At 43.3% G+C, this 17,672-nt stretch overlaps 1 protein-coding gene across 1 annotated transcript in view; it reads right to left on the reverse strand.

Annotated features, from left to right (window-relative positions):
• The window catches only part of LOC124805623 (myrosinase 1-like), an 86,757-nt gene that overhangs the window by 15,295 nt on the left and 53,790 nt on the right, over nt 1-17,672 (reverse strand). Inside the window, exons 7-9 of the mRNA XM_047266189.1 lie at nt 8,137-8,284; nt 4,355-4,503; nt 673-807 (exon numbers count right to left, since the gene is read on the reverse strand). Coding sequence (XP_047122145.1) covers nt 673-807; nt 4,355-4,503; nt 8,137-8,284 — 432 coding nt within the window. The remainder of the gene's footprint in view (nt 1-672; nt 808-4,354; nt 4,504-8,136; nt 8,285-17,672) is intronic.

Raw genomic sequence — 17,672 nt, forward strand, 5'->3', positions numbered from 1 at the left:
GTAAGCTCCTGGGATGATTTCAAGCAAATTTGATGCACATGTTACTTAACTGACTTTCTGGGGAAAAAATACTGTGGGGTGAGAAACAACAATCTCCTATTGGCATGGGTGTGATTACGTGTAAAGATAAGAGGGAGGGAGGGGATATACAGAGAGGGGGAATTATGAGATGGACACACATATGGGCGAGGAGAAGATGGGCAGAGAGAGGGGAGAGGAAGAGATGGGCCGAGAGAATGGTGAGGAGGATATAGACAGTGAGAGGAGGAGGAGGAAATAGGCAGGAAAAAGGTAGAGGAGGAGAGACAGAGAAAAGAGGTGATGGACAGAGAGAGAGGGGGAAGAAGAGACAGGAATGAGGAGGAGATAGAGGCGAAGGAGAGATGGACAAAGCGGGGGGAGGAGCAGAGGGACAGAGAGAGGGTCAGGTGGTGATTGGGGGTGAGGAGGTACTCAGAGAGCAGGGGGTGAACCAGATGGAAGGGGGAAAGAGGAGATGGACTAATAATAAATACATACCCGGGCAATGTCAGGTGCTCAGATAATAATATGGACAATAAAATTACTGACTGGATTAACTGTGATGTATTCGACTGGTGATCTGTCAGCACGAGACTGAGGGGTAGATAATTTGATAAACATCATGGGACTCATATAGAGGGAGGTGCTCACCGTGTAGTAGTCTATGCGGCCCTGGTCCTCCATCTCGCCAGAATCGGGCCACCCATTCTCCAGCACGAAGATAGGGTAGCCGGGATACTGCTGGTTCACCCAGTTGAGAGTCTTGCGGAAGCCCCACGGAATGTTCTGAAAGCATATTTTAAGCCTTTTCTCAGTGTCTTATTTCATTCTTAGTTTGTGTGCATTAGAAAGTCATAAGTGGTTAGCTGTTTTATAGTGATGATGAAGTAACACTTGAGGTTAAGTCTACGAACTATGGGTTTCATAAACTCAATTTGCTAAATGAATTGGCGATATATTATCGGTAGAATAATAATGATATCAGTCTGGCTTTGCCTGATTCTCTGTTTCTTCCTGCTCTACTCTCAGGCTGGACTCTTACCCCACGAGACATCTTCCTCTCATCCGACCGTGGTGTCGTCGGACATTTTGTTATACTACAGTTTCTTTCCGGCGGAATTTTTTGCATGATTTTTATTGTCATAGATGAAAAGTTTACAGACAAAGAACACTTATGGTGACTTTTAAGGTAATTCATATATATTCTTCAAAGACAAGTTGAATTTGAGGTGGCCTTTGCATCATTATAGGAAGCACTAACCGAAAACACCGGACTAAATATCCGATACACAGGGAAAATTTTTGAACTGAAAAACTATTGAAAGATAGAGAAGGTCGCTGGCTATAACCCACATCGTGTTAAAACAGAATGTCGAGTTCGCAGTAGACAAAGTAACTACCAAGCACATGTTGCAAACAAGAGAAATGATTCAATTTAAAAATTCCCTTTGGCGGAACTACAGGGAAAGAAGATGGCAGTTGTTAACTAGCCATGATAGTCTTACAGAGTTGTAAAGAATGGTATAGGTAGTAGCGCTTAACAACAGAGCAACAACTCGTAAGCTTCGACCCCAGGCCTCAAACCCTGGTGTCTGTCAGTATTGTACACTAATATTACAATGAGGTGACTTGTTACTTTATGCAGACTTGGGAGCTTTCTTAGCTGGCTCACAACATGGAGGTTAATAATTAAAGACTGGGTAGCCATAAACTTTTTCAGCACTGAAAGTGACTCCAGTTCACGTATAGGACAAGTAATTCACTGTGTCCCGTCTCCGCTCATGAGCACGCTAGGGGAGGCCTGCATTCTGTAAAAACAGCATTGTGCTAGACGATAGGGGGAATCTTTTTAGGGAGATAAAAATTAGAAAATCAGGTGCAGCCCTCAGAAATTGTGGCCGTGGGAGAGACCATTGTCTGCGCCCATGCCAACAAGGGAATGTTGCTTTAAGTCCAGATAACGGGGATTTTGATTGGCTCACAGTAATTATTTCGGTCGAGGGTGCTCTTTCCCGTGTGTGTTTACGTGCAAGCCTTTTGGTTGGCTATGGTTAAAAACCTGTCTTGTTGTGGAAGAGAGTTTTTGCCTTCCTTCCTGTGCTGGTTAACCATAACAAAATCTGTGAGAGTGGGAATATATTAAATTTATTTATAAAATTGTTATTGGTAGAACTCGTAAGATCTATTGCAGTTGGCTGGGAAGATTCCTATGCTGGCAGATCCAGCCAAATTTTGAAAAATAAAATCAAAGGACACTTGTTGCTATGAGACCGATGGGCACACTTGCTCCAGGGGCGACGTCGATCATGCACTTTGCTTTAGGCAGCCACAGGAAGAGGGAGGGAGGGAGAGAGAGAGGGAGAGAGAGAGAGAGATGTCTTCATCTTGGAACCGAATGCGGAGTTCAAGCTGGACTTAGGAACCATGTTGCACACCCTCGCCATTCAGGAGCGGTAAGCAAGGATCGTCGATGCAGTCACCAGGCTGAGGGGTAAGCGTGGCTAGTTAAATTATATCAGAGTTCATTCAGTCAATTTTGGCATTTGCAATCAGCTAGTTGCTACTACTATCCACTTTGGCGATTCTTTTGGTGCTCATGCTTGTTTTTCTAGGGTTCTTTCTATAAACCACTAGCCATTTTCGCAGCCATTGACCATACCTGCAGTGTAGTTCCACGTTGTGCTTTCATGTTCCCATTCACCTGTGCCATGGCTATATTATATAATTACAACGTTTGGTACCCTTATTAAATATTTATATGTTCAATTCAGTGGGTAATTCGTAGTTTGAAGTTTTATGGTAACAAACAAAATTGCTATAGTGGTCCCCAATTTCCTTTGTAGTTAGATGAACCCCGTCATTAATATATCTGCAGCTCAGCCGACACCTCATGGAATGAATGAGAAACAAAATGAGCAGCGAATGAGGTGGGGTGCAGTGTCTCCGGCTGTTTTATGACGTGGGTAGCGTGCTTTCATGGCTAGAAACACAGTTCGTATTGACAGTCCTGCAGGGATGATACATCTAACTACACATCCATCTACCACTGTTACCTCTTTAAGGGCACGGGGGGGGGGGGGGGGGGGGGGAGGGGTGAGAAATTTACCAGAGCCAACGAGAGGGGAACGTAGAAAATGTGAGCCACGGCCAAAATTTGAGTGGGAAGCAGCTTGTCCTAACCTAACCACGACCGCATACCGGTACTTTTAGTAAAAGTGATTTATGGTTATAAAAAAATTATCGGACATCACTGTGTGATAATCCTAGAGTTCCATAATCCTTTAGAATCTGTGATTGGAATTAAGGTGAATTGGTTAACAAAGTATTCTTTCTTTGTCCGATCTGGATATGACGGTCGACTTGGCCCATCCCAAGTAATCGTGAATCGCTCTGTAAAATTGTATGAGCCACAATAATCTGATAAAGAACATGTGATTAGTTTACTGTGTCAAAATATTGGGAATTTAAAAGACGATTTGTCTTCGATAAGTATAGAGTAATGAAATACACCACGACAAAGAAGTATATATTTGCAGTTTGTCACAAAGGACAACTCGCACAACTATATAAATTTGCCCACAAAAGGACATCATTTGCCCTATTCATACTTACTCAAGATTATAATAAGACAATTTATATGTAGACTACCTTACTATCTATTCCTTTCTCATTTTTGTGTAAATATGGAATACATCTTTTCCCATTCTAATGTAAGATGTACATACGAACCATTTGGACTTCTTTTTAGTTCCTACTTTCATATACACGAAAGTTTGTAAAGGTGCGTTTGTCATACAACTAAATATAAATCACATCATTTTAATGTTATTCGTCTTAATGGATGACACTTAACGGCATTCAAATACATTTCTTTAATATTCTGTTTCTGTACAATTGCTTCATCTGTTTTATTGATGGTATTTAATTATTATGATCGATTTCTAATTTTTAGAATTTGATCTCAGACGTTCTTGTAGCAGTCCAACTCAAGCGAAACAATGAAGTACAATGTGGCTGTATCAGCCCATGATAGTTTTGCGGGAAATAACTAAATATTTTTTAGATTTTTTGGCAATTGGCTCTATGTGCACTTACTACTAGTCATTATTGAAACGTGTTCTGGATTTATTGAAAGTGATATTGCATTAGTACATCCATTGCCAGAGAGGGCAGGATGCAAGCTCGTTTTGTCCAGATTTGTTTTCTGAGCAAAAGGAGGAAGCTGCCCTGCCCTGCACCTCGCTTCATACTTCCTTAAAGCGTGTGTGTCACATGCGATGGCCATAGAAATAAGAACCAGAATAATAAATATAATAGACAGTTGCAGACCTACCCTAAACCACAAGGCGGCAGATACAGGGTAATCCGTGAACGCGCCTAGGGTGACTCCCGCGTCATAGTCCATGGAAGGGTTGCTACCAGACTGCCCGTCCGATGCTGGGAAGCTGGTGTAGTGGTTTACCCCGACGAAGTCAGCAGTGCCTGCAGCAAACAAGACAGCCCTCTGAGCACGACCTCATCATCTATCACACACTGTAAAGGGACAACAGTAGCGGTATGAGTTCAAACCGTATCACCAAGGATTTATCTGCTTTCACGTTATATGGTACAGTATTTTATTAATACTTTTGCTTTATGATTGTAGTACTGTTATTTCTTTAACGTGTATTACAAAGTGCTTGTGTTGCCTGTTTCAAGATGCCAGTGAAATACGGGGACAGCGAACAGCTAAACGTCGTGTTGCATTACAGGATGCAAACCATAGCTGATCGACAGCAGTCAGTCGTAAGAAGCAGTTGAAGCGGCAGCAAATCTCCTGCTGCAAACTGTATTTTGTTTCGTTTTGAGACTTGCGTTGTGCAGTCGTTTATTTTACGAAGTCTGCTCTTGGCCCGTTAATAGATAACGGGCCAAGTTCAAGTACAAAGTACACGTGTTTTACTGAATATCGATCAAAATATTTATGACTGTCATTTCATTCTCATGCATGAAAAAATGACTAGCTTATTTTACAGTGATTAATTTAGGAATAATACTTGCTTGAATATTCTGACTAAAATTTAATTTAATGGAAAGTCTTCAAAAATGTTACATACATCTCTGGTCCAAAAATATTACGAAGACTTAAATTAATTGGAACATAGTCTTATCAGAGGAAAAGACATTATCACCATTCTAATCTAATGGAAAGTATGTATAGGGTGTGCAGAATAAAAGTAGCGAGGAGAATATTTCATGCGCCTTAAGGTAGCTAACCCAATTTTCGTCATCACCGGGATGCAGACGGTGTAAGTTGGGTTGCCTACCTTAAGGTACGTGAAATATTCACTGGGCCAATTTCATTTATTTTGCGCACTGTGTATTACGGACGGATAAAAACTACTCTGATGAAATATTAGATGAAAAAAATTTATTTCTAGTGAAGTTATTCAAAATGGAGATTGACGTTTGATTGATAGTCTGTCTTGAAGGTCTAGTTTAAACATTAGTGGTGGTTGTTAAGACAAGGGCGATTAACAGTAATAGCAGTGAGATTACGACCATTACTGAAAATTTTATTAATAAGTTTCTTCCTTTCTACGATTTTACCTACAATGGAGTGAGCCTAACGTGCGTCTTACAAAAAGTTACGAAGATGTAATAAGAGAATTGCTACACATGATAAAACAATCTGTATGACGTTTAATCTACTTCGGCAGTAACTTCAGTCGTAGCCGGCGTACGTTACTTGTGATTCTCTGTAAAAGAAGTAAATTTTAGGCAGCCTGTCAACTGTCAGGTAAGTTTTGTGCTGTGATTAGACGAAGTCAGATGGTCACCAACATTATTAATTCAAGTTACATTTAGGCCAAACAGCTTAGAGGATACCCTACCACGATACAGTGCATGCCGTATGTAATAGCATTTCAGTCGTGTCTTGTGTAATCAAGTGATCTGAGAACACGCTTTATGGGACCGCGCAAACCAGCGTTGTTTATGCAGAAATCAGTACAGCGCAACTGAAGCCGAAGAGACGTTCATTAAGAATGCGATCGGCTCACACACTCCAGCACTGCGGAGGGACATCAAGAGACATGTTGTCAACATAATGCAGATGGTGGCTGAGCTAAAACGGTATGGAACTTCGGCTAACTTTCTCTGGATGCAAGTGCACCATGACATCCAAGAAAATCAGTGTTCTTATGTCTTCGCAGTTATCATAATGCATAAACAACACCTGCATATTCCTCATTTCAGCGCATCCAACCACGCTGCTGACCTTAAAGCAAGGACAGTAGAAGACTTGGAAGGAAGTGCAGTAAGAAACAAGACGGCACACATACCACAACTACTACAAATTGCAACCTGCACCTTTCTCAATATCGTGGTTATACGAATTGGACATTCGGAAGACGACACCTAACGCTCATCATAGGTTTTAACAGGCGGCACGTCGTCGCTTATCGGACATTTCACATTGCAGAGGTCTACAATAGAGATATGGGTAAATCATATTACCTGTCGTAGATGCCGTTCGTTCTCAGGACCAGGAATCATCGTAAAATAAATGAATCTGAATCTGTGTCAGTGTGGGTTAAAGGTGTTGACAATTGTAAAAAAAATTAAACTCGTTGGTGATCTCACCCATAGGGACAGCCCAACATTTTGTCAGATTCTTCACCAGAAAGTGATTTAAATGACATATTCTTTACGTGTGTGTGATTTCGTGTTCAGCAAGTGACTTTTTGCAATGCGTTCACCATATGACACCTATCCCCCATTAACTTCACCGCTATATCCCCAAAGCAAAGTGCAATAGCTTACAGATTTTTTTTCTTGTTTAGGGTCAGCAGAAACCACATAAAGTAACAACAAGGTATAACCGATGTTCTAGGAATATCTTAAGTTATTCATCAGTGATACGTTCTTTCATCGGCTACATATTTTTCCGCGGATTCACTGCTATGCTCTTGAGATCCTTCCTTACCTCCTTGAACAATTTGTAGGAACAAATAGCCACAGAACTTTAATCGTCGTTTCCTTTGTGACTCCATCAGCCGTTCACTACCCTGCATAAAACTCTTCCTTCTATCGCGTGGCATTACACAGCTATTTTCCCTCATACAGTCCACAGATGACTTAATTTTGACATCAGTTATGTATCAGAAATGAATTACTCCAATTTATTCTTCTAGCCCGCATCTTTTCTGGATATTTAAGGCAGGAAAAAATGTGTTTTCGAGTGTTAGGTACTCTTCTTATGAGTATTTCTCTGGTATATACGTACTTTTAGTCTGATAAGTTTCATCTTGAATACAGAGTTGTACTAAATCGTCGTCCGCAGCTCGTGGTCGTGCGGTAGCGTTCTCGCTTCCCGCGCCAGGGTTCCCGGGTTCGATTCCCGGCGGAGTCAGGGATTTTCTCTGCCTCGTGATGACTGGGTGTTGTGTGATGTCCTTAGGTTAGTTAGGTTTAAGTAGTTCTAAGTTCTAGGGGACTGATGACCATAGATGTTAAGTCCCATAGTGCTCGGAGCCATTTGAACCATTTGAACTAAATCGTCGTTGCACTACGGGGTAGACATGTCAGAACACGTAGGAAATTCATTCGCTCCCTATTGTAGCATCAAATTAGTTGACGCCTACAGACAGGTAACCCAATGAACACGTTTCCAAAGAGGGGCACTGTCGCTTCTGCCTTCCAAAAAATACGTCTCAACAATATCAGTGAATTACACCCATGCATTAACATTTGCCCCGCTACAAATAGCGCCTGTAATTGAGAGGTGCTCTATCCACTGATTATGTCTATATCTGGTACCTCTTTTAGTTTTCACACAGTCATTTCTTGAAATCCGGAAGGTATATACGAATGACTTTGTATAGTTTAACACTTAAATGTGCGACCCAGTGAAACTGTCAATTATCCTAAATTCTTGTGCAGGGTGCTCCAAAAAAGAATGTATTAGTGACCTCTTGGAGATCATTGCATAGATGTTGAAACAAGAAGAGACTCATCAAAATATGCTAAAATCTGTTATGACTTTCATGAACATAGACCTCAAAAATTCACGTGGTCAGCAAGGGACTGTAGTTCCGCACATGGGACGGCACACTTGCTTCCGCCCGCACTCACCCCTGATGTACTCGACCTCCTCCGGGGTGAACTCCACGAGGCGGGACCTCGCGTAGCCGTCTGCCCTGCTGTTGTTCGCCACCCTCTGCTTCACCACCTCTGGGTAGTCCCCCTCGGCGCTGAAAATCGGGTGTCCAAAAATACCAGCCTTGGAGAAAAGAAAAAATATTTCTTAATAACACAAGGCTGTCCTTTCATCAGAACAATGCAGCACAGCTTCTACAAAAAACTAGCCCTATTGAATCTTCATGTTTTCATGGCTTATTATTTGATGTATAAAATTCATCCGTAGCTAAAAGTAGACTTCTGCTAATATTCTGCTGGGAAAAAAATTATTACACCTGGAAAGACGACTCCGATTTTGATCGGATGGCGGCACAAGCCACCTGGAGGATACTGAATGTACTGATAATGTTTTCAAAGTAATCTGCCAATAGCTAGATAGCGTAGTGGCATAGCTACCAGAGCGTCATTTGTATCTACCCTTTAATAGGGAATGCTCATAGCCAGAAGGCTCAGTGTGTCACAAACATGTAAAGCAAGCAGGTAACGATGCCACGGAGACGCACTCGTGCTTCCTACAGCCAACTGATCGAGTTTCAAAGGAGTCAAATTGTGGTCTTCCGAGTGGCTGGATGGTCCTTTCGAAGAATTACCACACAAGCTGGACGTGCTACATTATTTGTGCAACGATGTAAGCATCAGTGCTCGCGTGAACATTGTCACACACGAAGACGACGTTCTGGACGTCCACGCAGCACAGACGTCCGCCAGGACCGTCGTGTTGTAAAGGCAGCAGTGGCAGATGGTACAGCTATCACAGCACAGATAAGAGGGCTTGTGATTCCAGACGTGTCAACACAAACTGGTTAGCAGCAGTGGGACTACAGTCTCGCGCCGGCCGGGATGGCCGAGAGGTTCTAGGCGCTACAGTCTGGAACCGCGCGACCACTACGGTCGCAGATTCGAATCCTGCCTCGGGCATGGGTGTATGTGATGTCTTTAGGTTAGTTAGGTTTAAGTAGTTCTAAGTTTTAGGGGACTGATGCCCTCAGAAGTTAAGTCCCATAGTGCTCAGAGCCATTTTGAACTACAGGCTCGCACACCTCTAGCCCGTATTCCACTCAGCCCAAAGCATCGACGTGCACGGCTCGACTGGTGTCGTCAGAGGATCACTTGGAAGATGGAATGGCGAGCTGCAATCTTCAGCGACGAAAGCAGATTTTGATCGCACGCAAGTGATGGTCGTTTGCGAGTATGACGTGCATTCGTTGAAGACACACTGGCCCCACCCTAGGCCTTATAGTCTGAGGTGCGACAAGCTACAACTCTCGTTCACCTTTCGTGTTTTTGTAGGGAACGCTAACGAGTGCTCTGTGCTCGCCCGGCACATGCAGAATGTTGTTAGACCCATTCTTTCGCCGTTCTTGCAAAAGGAAGGTGATGTGTTGTTCCAACAGGATAATGCTCACCCACACGCTGCCCGTGAAACTCAACGTGCTCTGCAAGACGTGCAGCAACTTCTGTGGCCAGTACCATCTCCGGACTTGTCTTTGATCTAGCATGTGTGAGATAGGATGGGACGAGAAGTGACTCACACGACTCGTCAACAAACCTATCATAGAGAACTACGTGAACAAGCCGAGCAGGCTTGGAACAACCTGTCCCAGGACTTATTCACCATCTATACGATCGACTGGATGCCAGATTCAGAGGGTGCATTGCCGCCAGTGGAGGTTTCACCACTTACTAATATGGGTGTTTCAGCACGAGTCGATACCTGGTACATCTGAACTGCTTCTGCTATTGATCTGTAACTACAGTCATTTCATGTACTCCATATGCAATGCGGCAACAATAAATTTTGAGTTAATTGGAAACCTGGAAAATGGTATCATTGTGGAAGAAATACCACAGGGGCGGCAGAGATTGACGATATACTCGTCTGTTACAGCCTAATATATCTGTTGTGGTCGAGCAGGCTACGCTATGTACTACGAAAATGTTCAGATTCTAATAAACGTATCATCTTTCTGGCATTAGGTTTTGAGGGAAGTGATCTAAATACGTTTTACGAATAATTTAATTTATCGTGATGATGGTTTCAAGCAAGATAAAATGTGGGATACAGCATTGGCAATAGATAGCTCTCATAGACAACAGTAGCCTACTGTTCCCGCGTTGACTGGAAGTTGTTACGCAACATCCTTCACAGAGTGTGTCATGAGAGAATATCTCTGTCTCACGTGTGGTATTTCTTCCAATATGATATTCAGTGAGTGCTTTCGAAATTGGCTCGCTCTACCTGTGTATAACGTGACAGGGGTGGGACTTACATATTATACATGACTCGCTCCGAAGATGTCTGAAGGATTTACAGCAAAAGTTTTAGCACAAGACAAAGTGCGGTTACGGTTGAATTTCCACAATTTTGCCGAAAATCGAATGCTACCGTTAGAGACGGTATGTCACACTGAAATTTCCGGTTGTCAAGTCAGATGAAATGTGTGCTTATTATGAGACAGTCAAAAGGGTCGTAATTCGCCATGGGTCGCGCACTACGATTGTGCATTTAACGGCGGACCAGTAAAACACCACTATTACGATGAAATCCATCATGACACGAGTAGTGAAAACTCTGAACTGTTAGGACTAACCACAAATGCTTGTGTGAATTACCTCAGCAGTACCAGGTATTTTAGTGTCATTGCTTCATACAACCAGGTGACAAACATATGCTACGTTTACATTATAAGCATGTCAATGCGCACGCATCGCTGTATCTCACATCACAGATCTTAATATAATCGCAACGTAACGTCTCACTTAACTACTTCTAATTTATCTAGTACCAATAATCCCTCATTTCCACCCCACTTCTTAAAAAAAACTCGTACACCCATGATGAGTATAATCTGGATGATTTGCACTCCACGTTAAGAAAAGCCAGTTTTTCACGCATCCCACTCTTTATGACATAATATCCCCAGAACTACGTACTGTACAATTATGTAATACTGCAGGTAAATTCAATGGTATATGTGGATACTGTATCCTTAATATGTTGTGAATAGAGTGTGAAGAAGTAATAGTTAAGAAGTACTAAATTAAAACGTCACGACAAATGCTGAAATTTTACTGCATCAACACCGACAATATAGTAAGCTATAAACTTTTTCACTTTCATTGTTTTGTGAGGGGTGTCAGAGAGAAAAAGTTTCAGAAAGGTTTGAAATTAAGTGTAATGTTTGTTGGAAGTCGCTAAGAGTTGTCATTATGAAATACTGGATAATTATATTCTGGGTAATTGGAGCGTCTTTATTACGCCGCCCCATGACAATTTCTAATTTTGATACTTGACTTAGATTACATTAGATTAGTTTTTCGTTCCATAGATCCGTGCTGAGGAGATCCTCGTGGATGTGGTACATGTCAATATTTTTTTAAGCTGAAATAACAATACTAATAGTACGAATATATACAACACATCATTTTTTTCTCTTAAAAAATTCGTCAATGGAGTAGAAGGAGTTGGCCACTAGTAAGTCTTTCAGGCTCCTTTTAAATTGATCTTTATTTGTAACTAAATTTTTTATGTTTGCTGGCAAATTACTGAAGATGAGTATTCCTGTGTAGTGGACCCCCTTTTGAACTAAAGTAAGTGCTTTTAAGTCCTTGTGCAGATCATTTTTGTTCCTGGTATTGTATGTATGAACTGAGCTGTTTGTTTGAAAATGAGATATATTATTTAGGACAAATTTCATTAAGGAGTAAATATACTGAGAGGCAGTAGTTAGTATACCCAGTTCTTTGAAGGGGTTTCTACAGGACGTCCGTGAATTTACTCCACAAATAACACGTGTTACACGCTTTTGGACTCTGAAAACTTCTGTTTGACTTGAAGAGTTACCCAAAAATATTATACCATATGACATTATGGAATGAAAGTAGGCAAAGTATGCAAGCTTTTTCATTTTTATGTCGCCTATGTCAGCTAACACTCGAATTGCAAATACAGATTTGTTAACACTTACTGTGTTATAACTATAACATGAGGTCTTATCTCTTAATGAGTAGCTGAGAACAGCAATTTAAATTTTTAAATTTGGTCACTAATTATATTAAACGCTGAAAATAAGTGATTTTTTTAGGTAACATATTTAACGGATTAACATTGAAAGGTCACAGGTTTAGCGCGAGAAAAGTCATTGAAAATGCGAAACACTGGTACATTAATAACCTGTGTAATCGCCAAAATGTTAAATCCAAGCATGAAAACGTGCGTGCATTGTGTTGTACATACAAGTGCCGGTTGTCAGTTTGAGGTATGGCGTCCAAGCCTGTTGCTCTTGGTCGGGCAATACAGGGGCAGTTAATGCTATTTGTGGATTACGCTGGAGTTGTCTGACGATGTTCCATAAGTGCTCCATTGGAGACAAATCGGTTATCGAGCAACCGAAGGAAACATGTCGACACTCTGTGGATCATGTTGGGTTGCAACAGTGGTTTGAGGACGAACGGTAACCTTTCCGTAAGTACTCCGTTCAATGTTGCTCATGAACGGCAGTTCAACAGGTCGAATCATAAAATTGACGTCCAGATTTGCAGTCAGAGTACGTGGGATAAGCGCGAGAGTGCTCCTGCTGTCATACGAAACGCACCCCAGACCATAACTCCAGGTGTAAGTCCAGTGTTTCTAGCACGCAAACAAGTTGGTCTCAGACCCCTCAACTGGAGCCATTCTAACCAACACACGGCCATCATTGGCACGGAAGCAGAACCACTGATGTCCCAAATGGCCGTGGTGTGGGGTTAGTGGAATGCACCCTACAGAGGGTCTGGCTCAGAGCTGTCCTTGAAGTAACTGATCTGTAACAGTTCATAGTGTCTGTGTGGTGTCAAGTGCTGCTGCAGATGCAGTACAAGCACCAGCGTCACACACTAACACGATGGTCTTCCCTCTTGATAGCGCCACGTGGCCGTCCGGAGCCCAATCTTTTTGCGACCGCACATTTTCGTGATGACCGCTGACAGGGATCGTGTACAGTTTCTACATTCCCGCCAAGTCTTTCTATAATATTGCAGAAGGAACATCTAGTTCCTCGTAGACCAATTGCATGACCTCGTTCAAGATCAGTGAGGTGTTGATAATGGCTTCTTTGTCGCCTTAAAGGCAACTCCCAAGTCCAATCTCAAAGGTAACTAACGCTTACGATAGTTACAGTGCGTATTTAAAGCAAACCTGATTTGTATCCACATACTGTCGCGACTAGCACCACTCTTATGCAAATAGCGCGAAAATGGGCAAATGGCTGAGAGCACTATGGGACTTAACATCTGAGGTCATCAGTCCCCAACTACTTAAACCTAACTAACATAAGGACATCACACACATCTATGCCCGAAGCAGGATTCGAACCTGCGACCGTAGCTGTCACGCGGTTCCGGACTGAAGCGCTTAGAACCACTCGGCCACAGCGGCCGGCCAAATGGCGCGAAATCTATTCATCTTTGAGATGTAGAAACACGCCCACCAACTTTCATTTATGACGCACAACTCCTTCTTGGTGTTGCAATGTTTCTTCCGTCAGTGTAGACCATAACTATGCCCATGCGTAAAACAACAACGTCCTTTGTCGTTGTCCGCCTCTAGGAAAAGGTACCCTGCAATCAGCACTCTATTCTATGCTCGGTTGCACTTAAGGAAAAGCGGAAGCACTTTCATAGTCAACATTATAGCTTTTCCTTGCAATCAAATATGGCAATTTCTCTCTGCCAGACAGCAAAGAAAATGGTCAATTCCACATCTACATCTACACCTATACTCCGAAGCCATCTTACAGTGAGTGGAGGAGGGTACTTATTGTGCGACTGTTATCCCCCCCCCCCTTTTCCTCTTTCAGTCGCGAATGGTTTGCGGGAAGAACAATTGCTGACAGGACTCTGTGTGGGCTGTAATCTCTCTAATTTTGTCTTCACAGTGATTTCACTAGATTAATGGACTCTTCTAGGAACGTTCGCTCTCGGAACTTTAGCAGTAAACAACACGGTGATGCAGAAAGCCTCTCCGGCAACGTCTAGCACTAGAGTTTGTTGAACATCTCCATGACTCTGTAACGAAACGCGCCGCTCTTCATTGGATCTTCTGTGTTTCTTCTATCGATCCTATCTATTGGTAAAAGGGGTAAGCTCTCTCCTGTGTGGGTGAGTTTCCTCCACTGAATTCGATTCTGGCCTCTCTCTTATCTGTCATTAGTTTTGTTTGCTAGTTTCACTTGAAATAGCTCTCTACATATACTCTTTGATATTCTATGGATGAAACTGCTTCCAGTGATTGTTCTCAAATTTTGAATCGTACAATAATGGGCGCAGCAAAAGTTGTTCAGACGTATTAAGATGGCGTCGTTTCAGTTGAAGGATAAGCTGCCATCTTGGAGGCACTTTCTGAACTTCGAACAAGCAACGTCCAGTGTGCTGTACCGATCCATGGCCTTATTGTTACTTATGGTTATAGTTGCTGCAATATCATCCCAGTCTCTTTCCGTGGATTTCCACCACGAGAAGTTGAGAGGCAGTTTTGTACTGTATAGGCAGTAAGCCATATAGCTGACCCGCCGGGAGTATTGGACACAGCGTGACACTATCTGCAAAACTCCTTCTATACCAGTTAATATTGTTTTTGTTTGTCTTAAGAATGTCTTTTTTACTAGGCGCCTTTCGCTTTTATTTATGAATTATCTTCAACTGTCATTCTGAAATTTTGGTATACTTGATATGTATTTCTACATTTTGCTATTTATAGATTAAAAGCAGTTTATTCATTAATTTGTTGTTTAGTTTACTTACATAATTTTTCCTCTTGTTTACGTGATCTGAAGTCCATTGTCTCTTCCTTCGTTTTTGTGGTAGTTGCACATTCACTTTTCGCGATTCTTCGGCTTTTGAGAACCCGCTTTTCCGCTTGCCGCTCATTGTACTTCACTTTTGTAATCTTGACAGAAGTTTTTTCATAAAACATGTTGCGCACTCTGCTGTCATAGCCCACTAACGCCAAATTTCGCCGCAGTGTCCTGACGGATACGTACGTCCCACATTGATTTCTGCGGTTATTTGACGCAGTGTTGTTTGTCTCTTAGTGCTGACAACTCTATGCGACCGCTGCGTTGTCCGTGGTGAGAGGTAATGCCTAAAATTCGGTAGTCTTGGCACACTCTTGACGCTGTGGATCTCGGGACACTGAATTCCCTACCGACTTTCGAAACTGAATGTCCCATGTTCCTAGCTCCAACTACCATTCCACATTCAAAGTCTGTTAATTCTCGTCGTGCGGTTATAATGACACTGGGAACCATTTCACATGAATCACTTGAGTACAAGTGACAGCTCCGCCAATGCACTGCCCATTTTTGGGTAAGCTATAGTCCGCCAGCTGTGCATGTACATAACGCTATCCCATGACTTGACCTCAGTGTGCTTCCAGTCATGTGGCATTTTCAGTTGCAAGGAAAGCAGCAGCAAACGGCGACACGACATGCGACGAACAATGGTTGTGGCTATACTTACTACTAGTGTTCTAATTGATACTGTACTGATATATTACTGTACATGTCGCGGAATACAATATCAGTTACGTTTTTTGAAGCTCGAAATTTCCTTTTGCAAGCGTGATAGTGGTGGGACGTGGAGGGAAGGCGGAGGGGAGAGGGGAGGAGGAGAAGAAATGGGGTCCATTGCACTGCCCTGCTGCTCTGTGGGTTGTCCTTGTCAGCTTGCAGCTGTGTCCAAGGGGCACTGACACCTCCCTCTATACAGTTTTGTCTGCAGAGTTGCCTGTTCGGCAGACGTAAGGAGCGGAACAGCAACATACACTCCTGGAAATGGAAAAAAGAACACATTGACACCGGTGTGTCAGACCCGCCATACTTGCTCCGGACACTGCGAGAGGGCTGTACAAGCAATGATGACACGCACGGCACAGCGGACACACCAGGAACCGCGGTGTTGGCCGTCGAATGGCGCTAGCTGCGCAGCATTTGTGCACCGCCGCCGTCAGTGTCAGCCAGTTTGCCGTGCGATGAGAGTCGCTTCTGCCTTGGTGCCAATGATGGTCGTATGCGTGTTTGGCGCCGTGCAGGTGAGCGCCACAATCAGGACTGCATACGACCGAGGCACACAGGGCCAACACCCGGCATCATGGTGTGGGGAGCGATCTCCTACACTGGCCGTACACCACTGGTGAACGTCGAGGGGACACTGAATAGTGCACGGTACATCCAAACCGTCATCGAACCCATCGTTCTACCATTCCTAGACCGGCAAGGGAACTTGCTGTTCCAACAGGACAATGCACGTCCGCATGTATCCCGTGCCACCCAACGTGCTCTAGAAGGTGTAAGTCAACTACCCTGGCCAGCAAGATCTCCGGATCTGTCCCCCATTGAGCATGTTTGGGACTGGATGAAGCGTCGTCTCACGCGGTCTGCACGTCCAGCACGAACGCTGGTCCAACTGAGGCGCCAGGTGGAAATGGCATGGCAAGCCGTTCCACAGGACTACATCCAGCATCTCTACGATCGTCTCTATGGGAGAATAGCAGCCTGCATTGCTGCGAAAGGTGGATATACACTGTACTAGTGCCGACATTGTGCATGCTCTGTCGCCTGTGTCTATGTGCCTGTGGTTCTGTCAGTGTGATCATGTGATGTATCTGACCCCAGGAATGTGTCAGTAAAGTTTCCCCTTCCTGGGACAATGAATTCACGGTGTTCTTATTTCAATTTCCAGGAGTGTATTTGAAGTTATAATGAAATCTAGACCTTTCGCTGCTTACAGGCGTTGATATTTGGCCTGTAAGCCTTATTTATATATATATGAAGATGGTATCTGTTCTATCGACCAATGATTTTCTCCAGTGTGGATGCACTCACATTGCTGAAACTCTTACGGGAATCGGTAGGTTGACTGCTGCGAGTAATGAGTATAGTGAGCAGGGACACTTTAAATATAGTGTGTGGACAGTACGTTGGAAATGTGGGTCTCACGCGGAGCGTGCCATAGGTAATTCTCTGCAGTCGCACTATCGTCTGTATCCTCGGTGACTTAGTCGTATAGAGCGTCTGCCACGTAAGCAGGAGGTCCCGGGTTACAATCCCACCCTGGCACACATTTTTCAACTGTCCCCGTTGATATTTATCAACGCCTGTAAGCAGTGAAAGGTATAGATTTCATTATAACGTCATTCACCGAGAGCTGCAAGATCCCCAATGATATCTGTACAAGTACCAGCTTCATGTAGCAACATATTTAGTTCCGGTCAGGCTCACGGACGGTGCCATCTCTGCCAGACAGAACCATCGTGGACACATTACTTTACTATGCCTGACATGTGCAGTGTACTGGAGAGCGACGTTATCCTTCTGCTCGGCTGGTGTTTATGGGGCTGCGTGCCTCAATACAGCGAGTTGTCCTCGAGTTGTGATTGAATAATCATCGAGTCGTCTTCGAGTGTCATCGCAAGCTCTACAGTGGTCTATATG

This window comes from Schistocerca piceifrons, chromosome 7 (genome assembly GCF_021461385.2).
Source record: "Schistocerca piceifrons isolate TAMUIC-IGC-003096 chromosome 7, iqSchPice1.1, whole genome shotgun sequence".
Classification (NCBI taxonomy): domain Eukaryota; kingdom Metazoa; phylum Arthropoda; class Insecta; order Orthoptera; family Acrididae; genus Schistocerca; species Schistocerca piceifrons.